The sequence below is a fragment of the Typopeltis vanoorti genome, chromosome 16, assembly GCF_054136105.1.
Source record: "Typopeltis vanoorti isolate ZY-2024b chromosome 16, IOZ_Tvanoo_1.0, whole genome shotgun sequence".
Classification (NCBI taxonomy): Eukaryota; Metazoa; Arthropoda; class Arachnida; order Uropygi; family Thelyphonidae; genus Typopeltis; species Typopeltis vanoorti.
In genome coordinates this window covers 20,441,812-20,460,721 of record NC_143564.1, presented here as the reverse complement: position 1 = coordinate 20,460,721, position 18,910 = coordinate 20,441,812, and the positions used below count along the sequence as shown (strand labels likewise).

General features: G+C 35.8%; 1 protein-coding gene and 1 long non-coding RNA gene across 2 annotated transcripts in view; one reads left to right on the top strand and one right to left on the bottom strand.

The window, feature by feature from the left end:
* Nucleotides 1-18,910, top strand: part of Sytbeta (Synaptotagmin beta) — a 48,703-nt gene that overhangs the window by 18,600 nt on the left and 11,193 nt on the right. Inside the window, exons 2-4 of the mRNA XM_090406431.1 lie at nt 6,728-7,289; nt 10,860-11,006; nt 15,364-15,674. Coding sequence (XP_090262557.1) covers nt 6,728-7,289; nt 10,860-11,006; nt 15,364-15,674 — 1,020 coding nt within the window. The remainder of the gene's footprint in view (nt 1-6,727; nt 7,290-10,859; nt 11,007-15,363; nt 15,675-18,910) is intronic.
* The window catches only part of LOC150097885 (uncharacterized), a 46,909-nt gene that overhangs the window by 19,306 nt on the left and 8,693 nt on the right, over nt 1-18,910 (bottom strand). The window contains exon 2 of the long non-coding RNA XR_016549598.1: nt 14,419-14,583. This is a non-coding gene — a long non-coding RNA (uncharacterized LOC150097885). The remainder of the gene's footprint in view (nt 1-14,418; nt 14,584-18,910) is intronic.

Below are 18,910 nucleotides of genomic sequence, written 5' to 3'. Positions count from 1 at the left end.
ATGCATCTAATCTCTTGATAATTTGAGTCCTCATAATTCAAACGATCTCACGATATCGTTAAAATAATTTGTTATCCAGATACGAACTATTTTGTGTTAACCCTTTTCACATTTTTTTCTTTCAACCCCTTCGTTAGAGTTGATGCTCACGGAGTTTCGAAAGCTAATCTGATATTTTAAGTCACCGGAGGTACCGTTCGGTTACTTCGATGGCATGACTAATCTCGTTCATCACTAACTGCTAAGAGCCTCCCGACAAACAGACATTGCAATTGTGTGGGCGTTCTGCACTTGAATTAATTTGCATTTCGCATCCTTTTGTTCGAGTGCTACAAACTTAACCTGCGACTTTAGTTAGTAAGCGAGCTTCGCAAAAGCCGTTGCTAGACGCTACAATGAGCTTTTATTTGTCGTTCCTTTCTCTCAAAAAGGCAAAAAGATACGACTCTCAACAAAAGTAAAAATAGTAAAAGGTAAAACTGAAACAAAACTCGAATAGTTAGTGACATTAAGAAGCAATTGACATTGTCAGCATACATCAAAGAAGTATTACTATGGAAAAATACCTTATTGTAAACGACATTTTAAGGATTAGGTCATAATGCATCCCAGCGCCCTCTTCTGACAGGGGACTTTCTGAGTCATTTACCAATCCTTTCAGCAGAACATGAGATAAATTACGAAGCTAATTCCTTCCATTTTTTAAAATTTCTTGATCGTATTAGTTAATTAACTTTTCTTAGAAACAGATATATTATTATTATTATTATTATTTGACACCTCCAGGGAGTCCAAAGACTCATCGAGGGAGAGTGTGCCAACAGCATCGAACGATTTCCTCCTTCCAACTACTAACCGCGCTCAAAGTTACTTAACTTTTTTACATGAGCCATTAATAGCAGAGGCTCTACCAATCGACCAACCTGTGCTGGCTATACTTCGTCATTTGCTCTCTCTTCGTATACTCTAGACAATCATCAGCAATAATTCCAATATAAAATTTTGTTTTCGAGTGACTCCACAGGTTTGGTTATTATTTCATTAAAGAATCGTTAATTTTTTTAAAAAGAATTTGAAGGGAGAAAGCAAAAATCGGATATCAAAATAGCAAACTTTATTTATATGGAACAGAGATGCCCTGATGCACCCAATAGTAGGCTACATGTGAATAGTTTGTTGCTCAATATAAATGAGAACTAATGAAATATTGATTAATTTGAATTTTACGTATTACAAAGAGTATGAAGCTGAACATACCTGATTTGTTTTTAATGCAAGGATGATCCTACATTTAGTAATGAATTCTTGTGGTATAGAATTGGTCCACTGTTTTTAATTGACACTGATGGGGGGGAGAAGAACATTGATAATGAATGGCTGCAATCTTCCCTCCTTGTTGTACATCAACAGATACTCTCTGTTGAAAGTATGTGCTGTACATTAACGGATATCTCAACATAAGTAGAAGGCATACATCTCTACAGGTTTGTAGCTGAACAGTCCATTCAAATCTGGATTTAGTTGAAAACTGCTCCATACAAGCTAAATATTCCCAAACAGTGTTAAACTTGCTTCACTGTGATTAGACAAACAACTATTGGAAAGCTGTGTTACGAAGGTACGAATCAATGCACTCTCTTCACACCAAATGGATATAATAGGATATGGAGTCTCTCAAGAGAACGTTATTTACCACACTAGGGATCCCTTGTCTTAGTGCCCGAATAAATGAACACCAAACATGGTGTTGATATTTTGTCTACTTCTGTGTTGCTCCAATGCGAACAGAATCACAGTCTGCATCCTATGGAGCACTTTTAGTAGAAGAACTGGAATGTCAGTTGAGGATGATACCAGTACGTTCAATTACACTAGAGGTGACTGTCATTTTGGAGGAGAAATGGGCCAACATACCGTGTCCGTTTATCAACGTATTGTAGAATGACGAACAAGGACTGACGTGTGTAACCACAATCGAAATTAGGAATATATATAATTAATTTTTAGAGTTTCTATTATTTCTACTACATTAAATATTATTTTGTAAACTTTATCACTACATTGATCTGGACAAAAACGCAACGCAAACTGAGCTGAACATTCAAAAGAAAACATCCATTTTTTTTTCTTTTGTCGTTGGCTCTTGCAGCATTTGCAGCCAGTGCAAGTGCCGTTACAGACACACCTGGAATCAGTCGGCATGCGACTTCTAGATATGACTTCTTAAGGGAGGGGGGGGACAGGAAATTGCTTTCAGTGCGACACAGTCACAGAAAAAAATCACATTTACAGATCGTAACACACACACACACACTTTATGCTTAAAATGTAAAATAGCACTAATGATTTCTGATGGCATTAAACTGGCGTTGCCTAAGATTGCTTCCATTCAGAATGTCAATGATAACAGTGATAATCAACTTAAATTTTTTTCATTAAACCAGCCTGATATTTATCATCTCTACAGCCAAAGGAAATAACCGGTGTGGATTGGTACAAGCCGTATTGAAATATTCCTTAATTCTTGTGTTCACTCATTATCGCAGTTAAAACTTCATTGTTTCTTAATACAGCATATGTGTACGCAAAATTTACCTTAGCCTGATTTTAATATTAGAAATGTCCGATTAAAATCAAAATTGAAATAACTTCACAACTTGTCATATAGCTTCTAAATATAAAGTTTATTAAATTATATTCAATTAAAAATAATTCTTCTTATTATTTTTAATTACTGTAGAAAATAAACATTTAAAAAACGGGTCAATTATAATGAAAAAACCATTTGGCAACCACAGTTGAACTTTAGACTAAAAAGTACTTTATTGACAATGTAGGCACGCGATCAGATAAGTAAGCAGTAAGATTGGAAAGGGTTCGGATTTTAACATTCAGTAAAAATGCCACTAAGCCTGGAATTATTTAGACGAAGTCCAATATGTATATGCCTCGGAGTTTTGAAACACTCATGAGATGAAGATAACAAAAATAGTGAAATAAAGAACTGCAGCATTGAGAAGTTGGGTTCTTGAAATACCCTGAGGTTCCCCAAGTACTTTTTGAAATTACTATACAGATATCAAAACAAAGCAAGCCAGTCAGCCAGCAAACAAACAAAAACTCTGAAGCACAAAGTAGATCGATGCTTGCATATATCAAAGATAAAAAAATTTAATTACAGCAATGCACGTGATGAATAAGATAGAAGCAACATTCTTTTTGCAGACAACATGTGGAGTATCAGCTTAAATAAAAAAATATAGAAAGATCCAAAATCTTTTAACTAGTATCGTCAATGAATGAATCTGCAGTATCATGTAAAAGGTCGTGTGTGTGTGTGTGTGTGTGTGTGTGTGTGTGTGTGTGTGTGTGTGTGTGTGTGTGTGTGTGTGTGTGTAGTTACCAAGTTACCACTTTCTGCTTTCTAGCACGTGTTCAAACTATGTTTAAGCAGCATAGATGGTTAGATGGTTTCTAGGACTGCTCTTCCAAACGGGGTCAACTGTTAACAGGCTCGACTACGAAGAAATAAAAATGTCAAAGCTTTCCGAGAGAGACAGAAAGTGTGTAATTCTGGTGTCATCAGATCCGTTGATAAAGCTTAAGCACTTCTGCTCTGGAAACGATTTTCAGCAGTTTCTCAGACTTGATGGAGTTTTTATCTCTTCCAGAGAGTAGAGACCACCACTTACTGGTTCCTTCAACTTGGCAACAATGGCTTCTCAGGAAAGTTATAAAATCATGAAAGTTGATGACACGGCAGTTAATGCAGCCCTTTTCAGACAAAAGTTCTTTTGATATTTGGGTACCAGCTTATTATTTTTTGTACTATACATTTTCAATTATTACATGTATAACAGTGACATTTTATTTAAAAACATAACTACTCATTAAATCAACAAGAATTTTAGACATTTTTGAATCATTTGGCTTACTCTTTCCAATCATAATGTACCATCTTTATAATCAGAACACGAGAGAAATTCTATATTATTGGATGAAGTATACAGTCTAATTCTTATAGAAAGGAAATAACTTATTGATTCTTAAATTTCGTCTTTTAATTCGATAATAATAATCCGACATTTAATCATTAAAAACAAACAAATTAAGTAGAATTAAATCTAAAATGTAATTAATCTTATGACTCTGCAGTCTGTAGAAGTGGAGTTTACTTCCATAGTACCTCTTCCCTCTTTCTTTCTCTGAACTATAATAGGCACAGTATCGCGTTTTCTTATAATAATGCAATGTGGATTATGTATAACTATATACGTACACCGTAGTCGACCTGGTTGGCCGAGTGGTTAGCGTATGCACTCTCCAGTCAAAAGACTGGGTTCGAATCCTGCCATGAGCATGGATGTTTGTGATTGTCTGTGAAGATATTAGTGGTGTTGGTGGATAGTAGATGGCGTTGGTGTAGTTGCGGTTCGTTGTCAAAGAATTGTAGAGTAGGTGCCCTACCTCGATGAGTGTTTGGACTCCCTGGGTGGTGTCGCGTAATAATAATAAGTCTTTAAAATGTCTTTGATCCAATTTTCTTGATATTGTGTTAATTCGTGACACTAGAAGATGGATTGGTTGATTTTGTGTGTCACAGTTTACCTGACAGTTATTCAGTATGCTATTATATTTCACCATCCTTAGTGAATGGCTCTAGGGTATCATTTTTAGTCTACCTTCAAATGCGCCATTCAACGTCGTCAGATCTTTAACACTATTCTGCCAGAAGTTGAGATACCTCTTAAATTGCAGAAAAAGTGAGGCTACTACTCACTGCATACATTTTATGACCTACAAATGAGTGACTCCTAAACGCAGCTCGAGTTCTCTAAGCAAGCCGATCGTTCTTGTATACCGAAAACGATGGTGAATGAGTTTACAGAATTTCAGAGGAAAAAGATATTCGGATGTCTTTTGGTGAAAATTCTGTAACGATAGAAATGCAGTAAATTCTGTACTTCTATACTTTCCATAAGCAGCTGGGAATATGTCCAAGAAATTTAAGTCCACAGATGATCCTGAGCTCAAGATAGGACACGATAGACTTACAATGTTGACCGTCAAGAGCGAGTGCCTCTTGAGAATGTTGATTACCTCATTACGTCAAACTCCCTAGAGAATGTGTATTCGGAGATACGATTAGCCCAAAGCAAACTCATAAGTATTTCTATGGCATTTAAAAAGAGGAATTATTTTTATGAAATAGCTACAGCTTATAAGCCGGTACACATTACAGATTGACATGGGCCAAGGCACACCGATCCTGGACAGTGACAAAATAGAAATTTGTCCTTTGAAGCAAAGATTAACTCTGCGCACGCGTTCAGTGTGATCGGTGTGTTTGATATGAAGAAAGCTGCGAGAATTCTTTATTATTATTATTATTATTATTACGTGACACTTCTAGGGAGTCCAAAGACTCATCGAGGGAGGCACCTACTCTACAACTCACCGTCTCCAACACTCAATCCACCAACTACAGCGAACCACACATCTATACCAACGCCATCTACTGCCCACCACCACCACTAGTATTTTTTATCTGAGAATGTTTTTCCAATGGAGTGTGCAATGATATAGGATTACACGAGATAATCCATACTAGTGATATGGATTAAGTTCACTGGTAGTAGGAGCATGCGGAGTCTCGTTTGATTAGTTCCTACATCGAAGTTCTAGACAACTGTGCTTATCCAACACCGTACTATTTTTTAGGTAATTTTCATACAGATGTTGTTGAATTAAAACCATATTTTGTTCATATCTGCAAGTATGTCTCAACTTTTTGTAGGGTAGAGTATGCTAGAGTCGAGATAAAAGTAGTACCAGTGCTGCAATTAATGGCCAGTGCCAATTATCTGACTGTTGGTGTGGCGAGTAGTTGGTAACAGTGGCGTGGTTGAACTCTTACTGCACAACAATGGATAACCTGACCGAGTTCGATTAACTGGAGTAAACTCTTACGTCATTGTTACATCTAAAGAGAAATAATCTTGATTACACCAACCGCAAAAACCTCAAAAAGTAAAACGTTTTATTCATCGTGGTTCTCCAGGACCGGAAAATAAGCTTGAATGCATAAATCAGCTTGAAAACACTGCTAATTATTCCGTATGACGTTATTCTGCTTCCCCTGCTGTTTTAGCCATCAAGACGCAGTACTCAAATCTAGGACACCACTGCCTATACTGCATCGCACACTCCACCTGTTGCATCACATAGCACTGCATGCACGATGCTTATAAAACTTTTAAAGTGACTTCTTAGCTGATAGAAATTGAAACCTTTGAAACAACTACCTATATGGAAGCCCTCATTCAGAGAACGTATTTTGGACAAAATGAATATTTGCACACCTTCGACTAATCATTATGGATAAACACGGATAAGAATGACGTGGTTCATGCCAGTCTTGGTGTGCACTGGGATGTAATGTGTCCCATTAATTATGTTTCAGTTATATGTACATAAAAAAAAGTAAGAAAAAAGAATGTCTTTATGTAGAAAATGCGCAGTAATTGGCATGACTTTCTCCAACATTGGATAACTTATCTTGTGTTTTATATCTGAATAGTTTTAGAATTTTATTTATTTTTATACGTAATATTTACATCTGATTTTCAGCTCAGCGATTGCTTTAAAGATGAATCACCTACACTCTAAAAAAGACCGAGAATCAACTATGATATTTGAGTAATTCCTGTTTCTTTTGTGATTACAGAACTTCAGCCTGTTCAGAGAGCAGCCTCCTCGAACTCATCCTGCCTCTGCATTTGCTCCCCCTGGTGAGATTTCAACCACCTCTTCGGGAAGCGCAGTGGTCGGAAGTTCTCTTAAGACAATGTCGTCCACTTCCTGTCCATCTACACAGAATCTGGAGCACCTTCACGTGCGTTTATCCCTCCCAGATGTTCATCTGCCAGATGACAAAGTATCCCAATCCCAGTCCAGTTATTCCTTACCTACAATGCGACGACGATCACCGGTTGTGAGTCGGGCTCGCTCAATGGATGCGCGGGCAATGCCCCACATGCCTCGACTCTCCATTTGTAACCGCTCAGACAGTCAATCCGGCTCCAATAATGAATCCCGCAGTCCCATGTCGCCATTTTTGCGCATTCCATCTCCGGAGACACCTCCACTACCTGATCAATGTAACCGACCGACATCTCCTAGTCTTGGAGGAAGACCACGGTCCTTATCACCACTCTCTCCTCTCCTATCTCCAGCATGCTCTCAAGTCTCTGATTGCGGCATTAGTCCAGGAGCTGCTAGTCCAATAGGTAAGTCCAATTTAGCTCGTCATTATACATTCTAAAGAAGATACTGTCTTAGATTTAATATTATACATATTGGCGAAAGACAATCGTGAACTATTAAATATTATTTATCCACATTTAAACTTATTGTTAATTTAATATGAGTATTTGATATAAAAAAATAACTTTGCAGTTTTGATGAGATTCCATAGTATAAAGATATGTATCGTAAAGGACAATTATTGTTGTTATTATTATTGTTATTTATACTTTTCGAGTAGAGGAATTTTTTATAAGCCGTCCTTCGACTGATTCCAGAGTTAATCTATCTCTGGAACAGACAAGTACGATTTATTCTTCTTGAAACGGGTTTTCAGTACCGCAACTCAAGAAACTCGATCATCGTACTCACAATATTAACGATAATAATATATACGATTAGGGCTAGAGACTACAAGATGGCAGCAGTTGTCTGCTGTACCCTCTTCTCCAAATGCCAATTAAAATCAGTGGTAGTCTCAGCCAATCTATCTGTGATTGGATTAGGGTGGAGATTGGATGCATCCAGTTTCCAAAAGTAAGGACTAAACGACCTCTCTCACTCCATTTTAGGAATAAAGGCGTTAGTAGATTTATTTATTATCTTTGGCACCTTCACAGGGTTTCAGGATTCATTCTGGGGATGTGCTATGTTATCTGATTTCTTCTTTGTCAAATTTTTAACGAAAAAACGGAGATATCACTGTTTCCATTTTCGTCCTCAACCACTGTACAGGTTTTAGCATCTGCTATTGAATCAAAGAATAGTAGAAGTGCTCATTAAATTGATTTAATTTTATAAATATAAAATTTATAAAATGCAAATTTTGTAGCTTAGTATATAAAGTTCTAACTTTATGAAACTTTCTTGACTAAGGAAGGTCAACTTTTCCACTATTGTAATGGAAATCGCTGCTTCTCACAACAACATCTTAAAACGACTTCAGCGATAATAGCTTCTCTGATCCCCATTCATATAATTTTAGTTCAAGAATAAGATGTCCGCATAAGTACGACTTTCACGTTCCTCGGCCATGCAGGACAAAACATAACAAGTCCCAGTGGCCTCACTTTGCATATAAATATGGGTTTATAGCTTTACAATATGTATATGGGTTGGAACAAAAATGAATTCCATGCAGTTTTTATCTTCTGTTCAAGGAATGGGAGAACCAATTGGGTTAAGGCAGATTTTTTATTTATTTATTTATTTATTTTTTAAATAGCAAGGTCACGTACCGTCTTTTTTGTGATTAATTCGATAATGTAAAACGAAATGCTTCGATAAAGCAAAAATTAAATCTTGGTTAATATTTTATCAAGCCAAATTAGTGTCTGAGTTAGTGTTAGCCAAATTAGTGTCGATGGATACGTCAATATTGCTGATTGATTTTCTTGTTTAAAATCATGATTTTCTAATTGTTCTTTTAATTACGCTAATCTTTCACTACTCGAGTACATTTAATACGATTTTAATCATGCGGATATTACAGAAAGACAGATCGCTGTTAACAGCAAAATTACTTTCAACCAGATCACTGTTAACAGCAAAATGATTAGAACTGATGGTGATACTTGTGCTAACTGGATAGAGTTTGATGAAAGGTCACATTTAGGTTCTTTATTGAAGGTCAACAAAGTTTGCAAGGACTCCATATACTGATTCGTAATACGTTGGTGTTGCGTTTAATATATATTTAAACTTTTGATATTCCTGAAAATTCAAATCTTTATCTGAATTTTAAAAAAAAATAATAATAATTAGCTTGCTTTGAACTAAAAAAAAAAAAGAAAAAAGAAAATAAAATAAAGAAAGTAAAGAGAATTTTTGAAGCGCATTCCATACGTTAAGAGTTGTTGCTAAAACATTTCAATTTTAGCTATTATATCTGAGTAAAATTACTTAGCGGCCTCGAGACACTAATCAGGGAGCGGTCTTGAGATTTAGCCTTATCGTACAATAATGAGGGTCGCTCTGCATCGCAAATGAGGACGCCGAAGTATTTCCTTATTGAAGAAATTAGTTTGAATAGCTTGGTTGCTATTCAATAAAAAGGAAGGCCATTACGAATGAATAATATTATAAATATGATGGGAAAGATCAATCACACGATGAATGTATAAATTTTAAACATGTTAAAGGAAAACAGCCGCATAAAAAAACAAATATCCTTTTACTTTTTTTTTTTTAGTGCTGGCTGGTGATGTTTTGATATTCATTGACGTGGGAGGTTTTGGACAGTCGATTGCAAGGCTCAAATTATTATTTCAGTTGTCTCTGGAATTTCTAAAAACATTAAGTCGATGATGAAAGAGTTTCTATTTTTTTTAAATACTAAATTAATAAAAAAAAAGTAAACATTATATTCTACTATATTCATAACTTATAGTATTCTTATTGTACATTTATACTAAAATATGGCGAGTTTATAATTTTTCTAGTGCCTTAAACAGCAAACAAAATTGTCATGCATGCTTGGATACAATATTCGTTCTACAATACTTTGGGAAAGTTTGCTAATTATTTTCGCAGTGTTCGACATGCAATACGTCTTCAGGTCAAATCTCCCACACCATAATTTGCTGTGTTCCGCTCTTCTTATTTGCCTCAATTACTTTATAAGTGCCAATGTAATAGTTCTCCTCACACATTGGCGATGTGGTCTCCTCTTTAATTCCCATTCACTCACAGCTCATTTTGTTCCCAGAAAACGAAGATCATGTGACCACTGCAGTCATGGCTGACAGCTTCTCGCACTTATAACCGCCCACGGCCAGCTAGGTTTGTTATCGTGTACAGAAAAGCAGAGAAAGAGAACTAGACACGTGATCTTACCTTGTAGTGTTACGTGACATCATAAAAGGCTCATTGGGCCAATGACAAGCTAATAGTTCATCCTCTTTGGCGGTTTCCAGCCTAGACGGAAATTATGCATGCGTTGTTTGCAAAGGTCACACTCCAAGAAGGTGTGCTATTTTTAGTGCTTTCTTCGACACGAGAAACGATGTTTTTTGACTTGTGCGGGCATTGACAATTCAATTTTGAACGGACTAAGTGATTATAGTTTACAACATAATTATCCCTCTCTAATCATTTTTGTATTTAAGCAAAATACGTTATTTTGTAATTTGTTTTTTAAATTCAAAATAATGAAGGGGTATTTTGCCAGGTTTTACAATCCATGGATTAAAATTGAAAAGTCTATTAAAAAGATGCATTTAAATACTTGCAGAAATATTTAAATGTATCTCGTTTCTTTCTGATCCATAGTACTTACTGGTTCTGTTTAGTTGCTCCACTTGGCGATTATTTTACTGTAAAAAAAAATCCAGCATTAATATAATCAAGCAAACACACTTACACTTTTACAAACGCCCTCTATTGTGTAACATTTATAGCTAATAAATTAGAAAGAATACTACAATAAATTCTTCGTGTTTGTCCTTTACGTAGTTAATCTTTTGGTAATATTTCCACGTGACTAAATGCTAATATCATGGAATTCTTTCGTCAGCGCCTGTGTTGTAATTATATTTATTTTCGTTCAATTTTAGGGGCAATCCAACCGGACTTGTACAAAAAGAAAGACATGGTGTTTTTCCAATCTACCGATAGTCAAGATGGGAGCAAATGTGGCCGCCTACACTTTCGTCTGAAATATGATTTCGACAGGTCTGATTTCATAGTACATATCATAGAAGGTAAACATAGAGCTTGAAGTGTCATTCTGTCAGTAATAATGAAGGTAATAATCATATGGAATAAAAACAGTCAAAGAAAATGATCCCATGTTTGTATTCTATATATATATGAATATATTTCTATGTTTAGCTAAATTAGATGTTATTAATTCTTATTAGCATAATCAACCTTTATCCTTATTATGATCTCAAATTAATCTTTTATAGTATTTCAGGACAACATATTCTATTCGCCTTTATCGCAACCCTTGCCATTATGTACAGTACATTGCGCGCTCACACACACACACACACACACACACACACACACACACACACACACACACACACACACACACACACACACACTAGAAAATTAAGTCATCCTTCTAGGATGATTCCATTCTCTGGCTGTCCTTGTTTATGAGAGATTTATAAATTTTAAGAAAGCGAATCAAGGATTCAAGGACCCCAGTAAGCAACAAATCATAATTACTGTGTGTATCAGTACCAAAATGGCGAACATAATTCCAAAAACTGAAACAAAAAATAAATAAAAGAAATGAATATATAATTAATGCAAATCACTGCAGAAATTACTCCTTAATAGTTCATATTTCAACGGATCTTTCGGAAGATAGCCGTGGTGACTACTTTGTGTTTTATTAAATAATTTAGTGATTGTTGTAGAGCCTCCGTAGCTCAGTCGGTATAGACGAAGCCATTTGGTCGGAAAGACCTGGGTTCGATTCCCGTTTAGTTCCGGGACGAAAAATCCGAGTTTCTGGGCTTTATCCCGGAAACTCGAATTTTTCGTCCCTCAGAACAGGCAAACCGGCCTGTGAACACACACGAATCTACATTCACAAAATACATACTTGAAATCATTGGAGAGCTCAACCAGTCCTAAGGGACAGTTGAGTCTATAGAATTCTACAGAATAGAAATCTATAACATTCTAGATTTCTAGATCTGTGAACTTTGCTCCAGTGACGAAACATGGATTTTTTTTTTTTTCTTCTTTAAGACACTTCAGGCCTATAATATGTTGAGGAAAGATTAGTTGCAAATTGTTCGTGGCATAGTAGTGTTTGCTGGCGTACTAAGTTGTTGCTGTCAAACTACATACTTCAATTAGTGATGATCGTCGGTAGTTCTGTGGGATACATAATGTTGACGAACGTATTCTCTAAGTGGCAAATACTCCAAGACCAGATATGATGAAAAAAGCACGAATCCTGGCAGTGTATATGTCATTAAGGTAAAAGGCGTAATTCCATTTCTGCTGTATTTACCGTGTTCCAGCGAACGTCCACTTAATCTATTTACTACAGCGAGAAGTTAGCGAGAATCACTAGTCCTGAACTCTTAAAGTTCTTCGTATGTAATTGCTTCTTCCCAACATTTCTATCGATTAGCTTTCTCTCTCTCTCTCTCTCTCTCTCTCTATTTTATTTTCTGGATATCATCTTAGCTCTATTATTAAAAAATCTATTCCTTTCTGTTTCAAGGAGGGGAAGCAATGGGTAAGTGACCTTATCGTTTATGTGAGATTTTTGCAAACTATTTTAATTTTAATCGCTATCTCAGATTAATATGCTGAGGAATATTAATCAACGATGGTGCAATAATTCATCAGAGAAAATAGCATTTATTTACTTATACGCATTTTTAGTACGCAAACTTGCAAATGCAAAATGGTGGCACAATGACGTCATTATTTTAGTAACAATAGTAGACCATAATGACAATAGCAAGTGCGGTGTAGTCACCACAGTTGGACACCAATTTTTTTGTTTTTTTTTCATCAGATGTTTGAAATGAGAAATTTAGTCTAAAGAGACTTTTTCGCTACATTCATAGCGAAAAGTCCAAAAAGTCGAATTACATTGTTTCATCGTATTGTTTCCTCGAAGAAGCGACAGAGAAATTCCTTAGAAAAGGTCTGATTAAGAGAAATGAAGACAAACAATTGAACAGCATTTAGTCTCTATTCCGATACAGTTTCCAATGCATAATTGATATACTGAATCTCAGTGACTTTTATCAGTCCCCTCTTTATGTTGCACTGCTATATTATTTTGATTCCCCTTGACCAAACCATAAATTCTCATCAGTGAGCAAGTTAACAAATTATGGATTTGTCGAAATCCCTTTGCTCTATTATATTTATATAATAGAGCAAAGGGATTCCCGCTCTTTTATATATATATAAAAGAGCGGGATTTACGACGAGAATACAGTTAACTTCAGCCATCTTGTGTTCCAAATCCTAATTAGTGTATATTTTTGTGTTTTAGTCTAGTGGTTGTTCAAAAGTGTTGCAGGCGTTTCAGTGTTACGGATGTCATATTTACAATTCCTCCGAATTTTATAAATTTGTAATATCCGTTTTAATATCCACAAAATTGAAAATAAGAACAAATTAAACTCATAAAATACTCATTATTCTATGGAACGCATCGAACTAATTATGTTCATTTATACGAGTATGTTGAGTTGGATTTGCTTTGAGATAATTTTAAGTTTTTTTTTATTTTTTTATTTTATTTTTTTTATAGCGTTCCCGCTATCCAACCAACAACAGGTCTCGGGTTAGAATCCTGCCGTGGGCATGGATGCTTGTGATTGTCTTCAGGTGGGAGATGAATTACATCGCCTGGTGCGAGGCCACCTCCCCGTTTTAGTGGAGGCCTGAAGTGGCTTGTAAAAGTTCCATGTTTGGTCACTAGAGTAGGGTTTCTGGATAATGTAAAAATACATAAAAATTACAAAAAAATATATAAAATTGATAAAAATTGGAAAAAAAAAACTTTAGCCCACTCACTGTGCAAATGTACGATACGTTTATAAATAGCCTTTCGTCGGTGGGAACCACATTAAAAAAAAAAAAAAAAAAGCGTTTTTGACAAGTACAGATCTGAAAGCGCATAAAATGTGCTCATAAATGATGAGATTAATTTTCAAGAACAGCGACTTTTTGTGATTTATTGTATTAACAAATAATAGTACGTTTAGTCGCTATTTATATGAAAATACTGTATAATGATCTTACTTGATATCTTCTGGAAATAACATTCATTTCGCAATTTTTGATAAAGTAATTTGTTTATAAAAGATCCTTCACCTTTATATAGCAAATATGAGAAAATGAAACTTGAAACTTTTCGAAATTTTATCAGATAGTTTATGAGGATATGGCCTTCGGCATCGGAGTTAGTTACCTTGGCTTACACTACTTAAAAGACATGAGCTCTGCCACGAAAGTCGTATATTACCCTTTCATTCAACAGTTCATTTCAATCAATAGTTCGAAACAGCTGGCCTGGCAGCTGTTTCGAACTGTTGATTCTCATCAGAGATTAGACAGAAACCTAAGAGTTCAAAATTCCTTATTTAATGTCAAGAAGTCTTAGAGAGTTGTTAGAATTACCATAGGAACGTAAATTAGGATTTGTTTCCAGTTTAAGATGGACGATTCTTCATTCAGTCTGGCTGAAAAATCCCGTAGCACAACTTTCATGATTTTTGCGAATCAGTAGATGTTTGTTTACAACTTGACTCTCAGCACAGCTAATGATGAGCTTATGTCGACCATCTGAAATAAAGAAGACTATCCACTAGCCATACAGCTCATATCGATATCTAACACTGCAATATTTATAACATTCTTCATATATTAAAAATAAATAAAGGAGAGGAGAACTCTGCTAATTCAGTAATACTAAATTCCAATAGAAATTTAATATAAAATTCATTTAAATATTATGAATAATAGTGAATTATGAAGGAATTAGAAGAGTGTATAAACAGCTATCCTACAGGAAGAAGGTTACGCGACAAATCACTTCTCGCGATATCCATATTTCATGAATCAGTTTTATTGAGCCTAACAAGACTATCCAGATTATTATTATTATTATACCTTTGCAAATGCATTTTGTTTGTCAATTGCGTGTATTTTCTTGTTATTTGCATGAACCAATCCAGTAAAGAGAAAACCTGCTCCCACTTCCTTTTATGAAGCCGGATAACTCACCTTCAATAAGAGTTTGAAAAATTCTCTAAAAATTTCTTTGGGTCCTCGACGAGACTCGAACCATAACCTTTTCACCCAATGGAGAACTCTTCGTATGTGCATTTTGCTTATACAAAATAATATGACTTTCTAATATGTTATTATTATAATACTTTCCGATTGAATGCAGTAATCTTAAGACTTTTCAGAATTTTGAAGTCAAGTAGCTGTGATGAATGTTCGTAAGAAAAAGACAAGTTTCAGAGTCTAAAAATTAGTTTCGTATCGTATTGTAGAGCAGTTTTTATTAATTAAATAACCATTAGATTTTTAAAAATACTATTTTTGTACCGTTTACAGCTTTGGACTTAGGGACTTTATCAGAAAGCGGATTTAATGATCCCTATGTGAAGATTGCTTTAATACCCGAGGTGGATACGAAGCAAAGGCAAACCGACATCCGCCGAAATTGTACAGATCCATTTTTCAATGAAATCTTCAAGTTTCCTGTCACTTACGATGACCTCTTGGAGAAAATGCTTATTCTTCAAGTGTTCGATTATGACAGATTCTCGAGGAATGATGTCACCGGAGAAGTCAGAGTTCAAATGAGCGAAGTCGATGTAACTACTGAAATCGAGGTGTGGAGTGAAATAATCAAAAGCGAAAAGGTTAGTATATGTAAGATAATGTTACATTAAACCACTTGAGGATGCAACTGTTGTTGTTGTTGTTGTTGTTGAGTCCACTAAAGAGCTTCTGCATATGTCCTTGGGCATGTAGAACTGCTTTGGCAATCTCTTGAACTTTGATGGAGTAGAGCTTCTCTGTAGGAGTTATTGTCCATTTTCTGTAGAGCAGCGATTGCTGGACAAAAATAGATGTGGGCAGGTGTTAGTTCGACCCCTGGACAGTTCTTGTACTTTTCATAACGTCTACTACCGTCCGGATGAATTTTCATGACTTTAAAGTGTTCCGTCTTAGCCTGGTGATGATTGTGGTTATTTCTCTATTTTCATTTATTTCGCTCAGTTCATTCTTCTTGATAGTTTGTTTCACCAGTCTTATTTTTGCGACAGAGTTTGCATCAGTTAGTGATAATAGATGTAATTTTTGAGGTAAGTATCTTGCTTCTTTGGCTAGTCTTCTGCTCTTTCATTGCCTTCAATATTTACGTGAACTGGTATCCATTGCAGTGTACAGTTCTTATTTTTCAAATTTAAAGTTGTTAGTTATTCGTGAATTTCCTGTGTGCGTTTTGTGTTTGGATTTTTTAATGCTTCAAGTGAAGATTTTAAGTCGCTGTAGATAGTTATTCCTTCTCTAATATTTATTACTGGATTAGAGAGATAGAACCTGAGAGTTGTTTGTATGGCTGTTAATTCACAAGTGAAGTTTGAAGCTATTTTGCCAGCTGTGGTTTTGATATGCATTTCCTCGCTTCCAGGAAGAGTTATAAAAACCCCTGCTCCTCCTTGGTTGAGAGCTTCATCAGATGATCCATCAGTGTAAGCAGTGATATGGTTTAGGTTATTTAAGTGGTGTATAGTGTCAAGTCCTTTTCTTTTATTTACCTGCTGTGAATTCCTTTTTGAACTTGGTTCTAGGAGATTTAGGTTCTTCTGGTTCCCATCTGCCATACGACCGCGGGAGGGTAGCTATATGCTACCATTCTAGGGAGAGATGATTATGAGCAAGGTGGTTTCCCGTTGCCTTCCTTGCCGTAAGTATTTATGACTGTAACCTGTGTGTTTACGGGGCCGGTTTGCCTACTTGCGGGATGAAAAACCCCAGATAAACTGGCGGAAAAAACCCTGCTGCCCACGCCCAAGACCGGCTAACTTTGCTATGGCTGAGGATGATCCTTACGCTCCGCATGTCGTGGACGGGAATCGAACCTAGGACACTCCTTCCCCAGGCATATGGTTGCGAAGCGCAAAGCCACTAGGCTAACCGCGCGGACAGATTTAGGTTAATCATTGTTTTTTAGTAGTTTAGTGGAAAATAATGACTCTTTGCTTATTTCAATGAGTGCTCGACCTCTGTTTTCTAATTTCACGATCATATTGTAAAGTAGATGATCTCTTTAGTCTAGATTTTCCAGTCCAGCCATCGAAAGTCCTGAGTGAGATGTGATCCTGTTGTTGACTCCTGATTCTGTTAGTGGAGAGTTTTCTTCTGTCTTCTAGTATGTGAAGCCTACTCTTGTTGAGCTTTTAAATTATTTGTGGATGAGACTGCACCTATAATAATTTTTGCTGCTCTTGATTGTACTCTATTAAGCTTTTCTTTTGAGCTAGTAGAAGCTGGAGCCCAGATTGTTGAGGCATATTCCATAGTGGGTCGTATGAGTGCCGTATATGTAGTTTTGACTGTCTTCGGTTTTGCACCCCACTTTCTTCCACAAAGCCTTTTGATGATATTAAGCTTTTTAAGAGCTTTATTAGATATATTTGTGATATGGTTTGTAAATCTTAGTTCAGTATCTAGGGTTAGTCCTAAGTATTTGGGAAACTGTTTTTCCTATTTTGTTATTATATATTTTGATTTAGGGGTTATAATTGTGGTGTCTATTTTTTCTATCCGTGGAAAAGATACCGAGTTTTGTTTTTTCTGGGTTTATTGTAATTTGAGTTCCTTTGTCCATCTTTGAAAGCCTTTTATTGATTTATTTAGGACTTTTTCAGATTGTTGAGGATTACTGCTTGTGTGCCAGATTGCTATATCATCCGCATAACATGCTATTTTTGTGTCATTTATTACGTGAGGATGAATATTGTTCATAGATGAGAAGTAGGAGCGGGCTTAGAACAGAACCTTGTGGGACTCCAGCCCAAGTTCGATGTATGTTGGAAGAAGTTCCATTAACTTTTACTTTAATATTTCTTCCTTTCATGAAATCTAAAATCCAAATTAATGCATTCCCCCTTATTCCAGTATCTTATGCAATTTTTATTCTTTTGTCTCCACACACAATCGAAGGCAGCTGTAAGATCTAAGAAAATTGCTGTTGTCTTCTTTCGTGGTTTTTCTTGAAAGCCATCGATGATTGGTTGGCAAAGATAAAATAATTGATCTTTTGTACTGTGTTGGGACCTGTATGCTGTTTGGTAGAAGTTGATCTTGTTATTTTTTAAGAGCCAATTCATAAGTCTTGTATGTGTTATTCTTTCGTTTGGTTTGCAGAGAGTACTAGTCAAAGCTGTTGGTCTGTAGCTTTTACAGTCACTAGGGTTTTTGTTAGGTTTTAGTATGGGTATAATGACTGATGTTTTCCAGATTTTAGGCAGTTTACCTGTATTCCAGGAAGAGTTAAATATCTTCAGAAGTCGGGTTTTGGCTTTTACTCACCGGGTGATTTGTCAGGGTCAATTTGACTAATTGCTGTTTCTAATTCTATCATCGTGAGGTCCTGCGTAAAGATGTCTTCAGAAGGATAGGTTCTGGATTGTTTGCAAATTTCCTGCACCTTTTGTCTTTATTGTTGCATTACAGTTTGCTTACTTTTGAGTAATGTTTGACTAGAATTTGCCATCTGTTTGTTTGTTGATGCTGTATTAATTCCCGAGTGTTTGAAGAGTGATCAGTATCCAGAAGTGCTGCGTTGTTTAATAATCTGATGATATTCCAGTGTTGTGAGTCTTTTCTTGGATCTAGTTTGTTGCAGAATTCTTCCCACTTTTCTTGTTTGCAGTTTGAAATTTCATCTTCAATTTTTTGAGTTCATTCTGTTAACTTCTTTCTGTTTTCTTCTGTATTATTTTCTTTTTAACTGTTCGTTGATGGTATCTCTTTCGGTGATCATAGCGTTGATGTTATGATCTTTCCAAAATGGAACCCAGTTGTTTTTCCTGAGTCCTCTGGGAATTGAATTTTTTGCAGCTCTTTGTATGTTGTTGGTTAATTC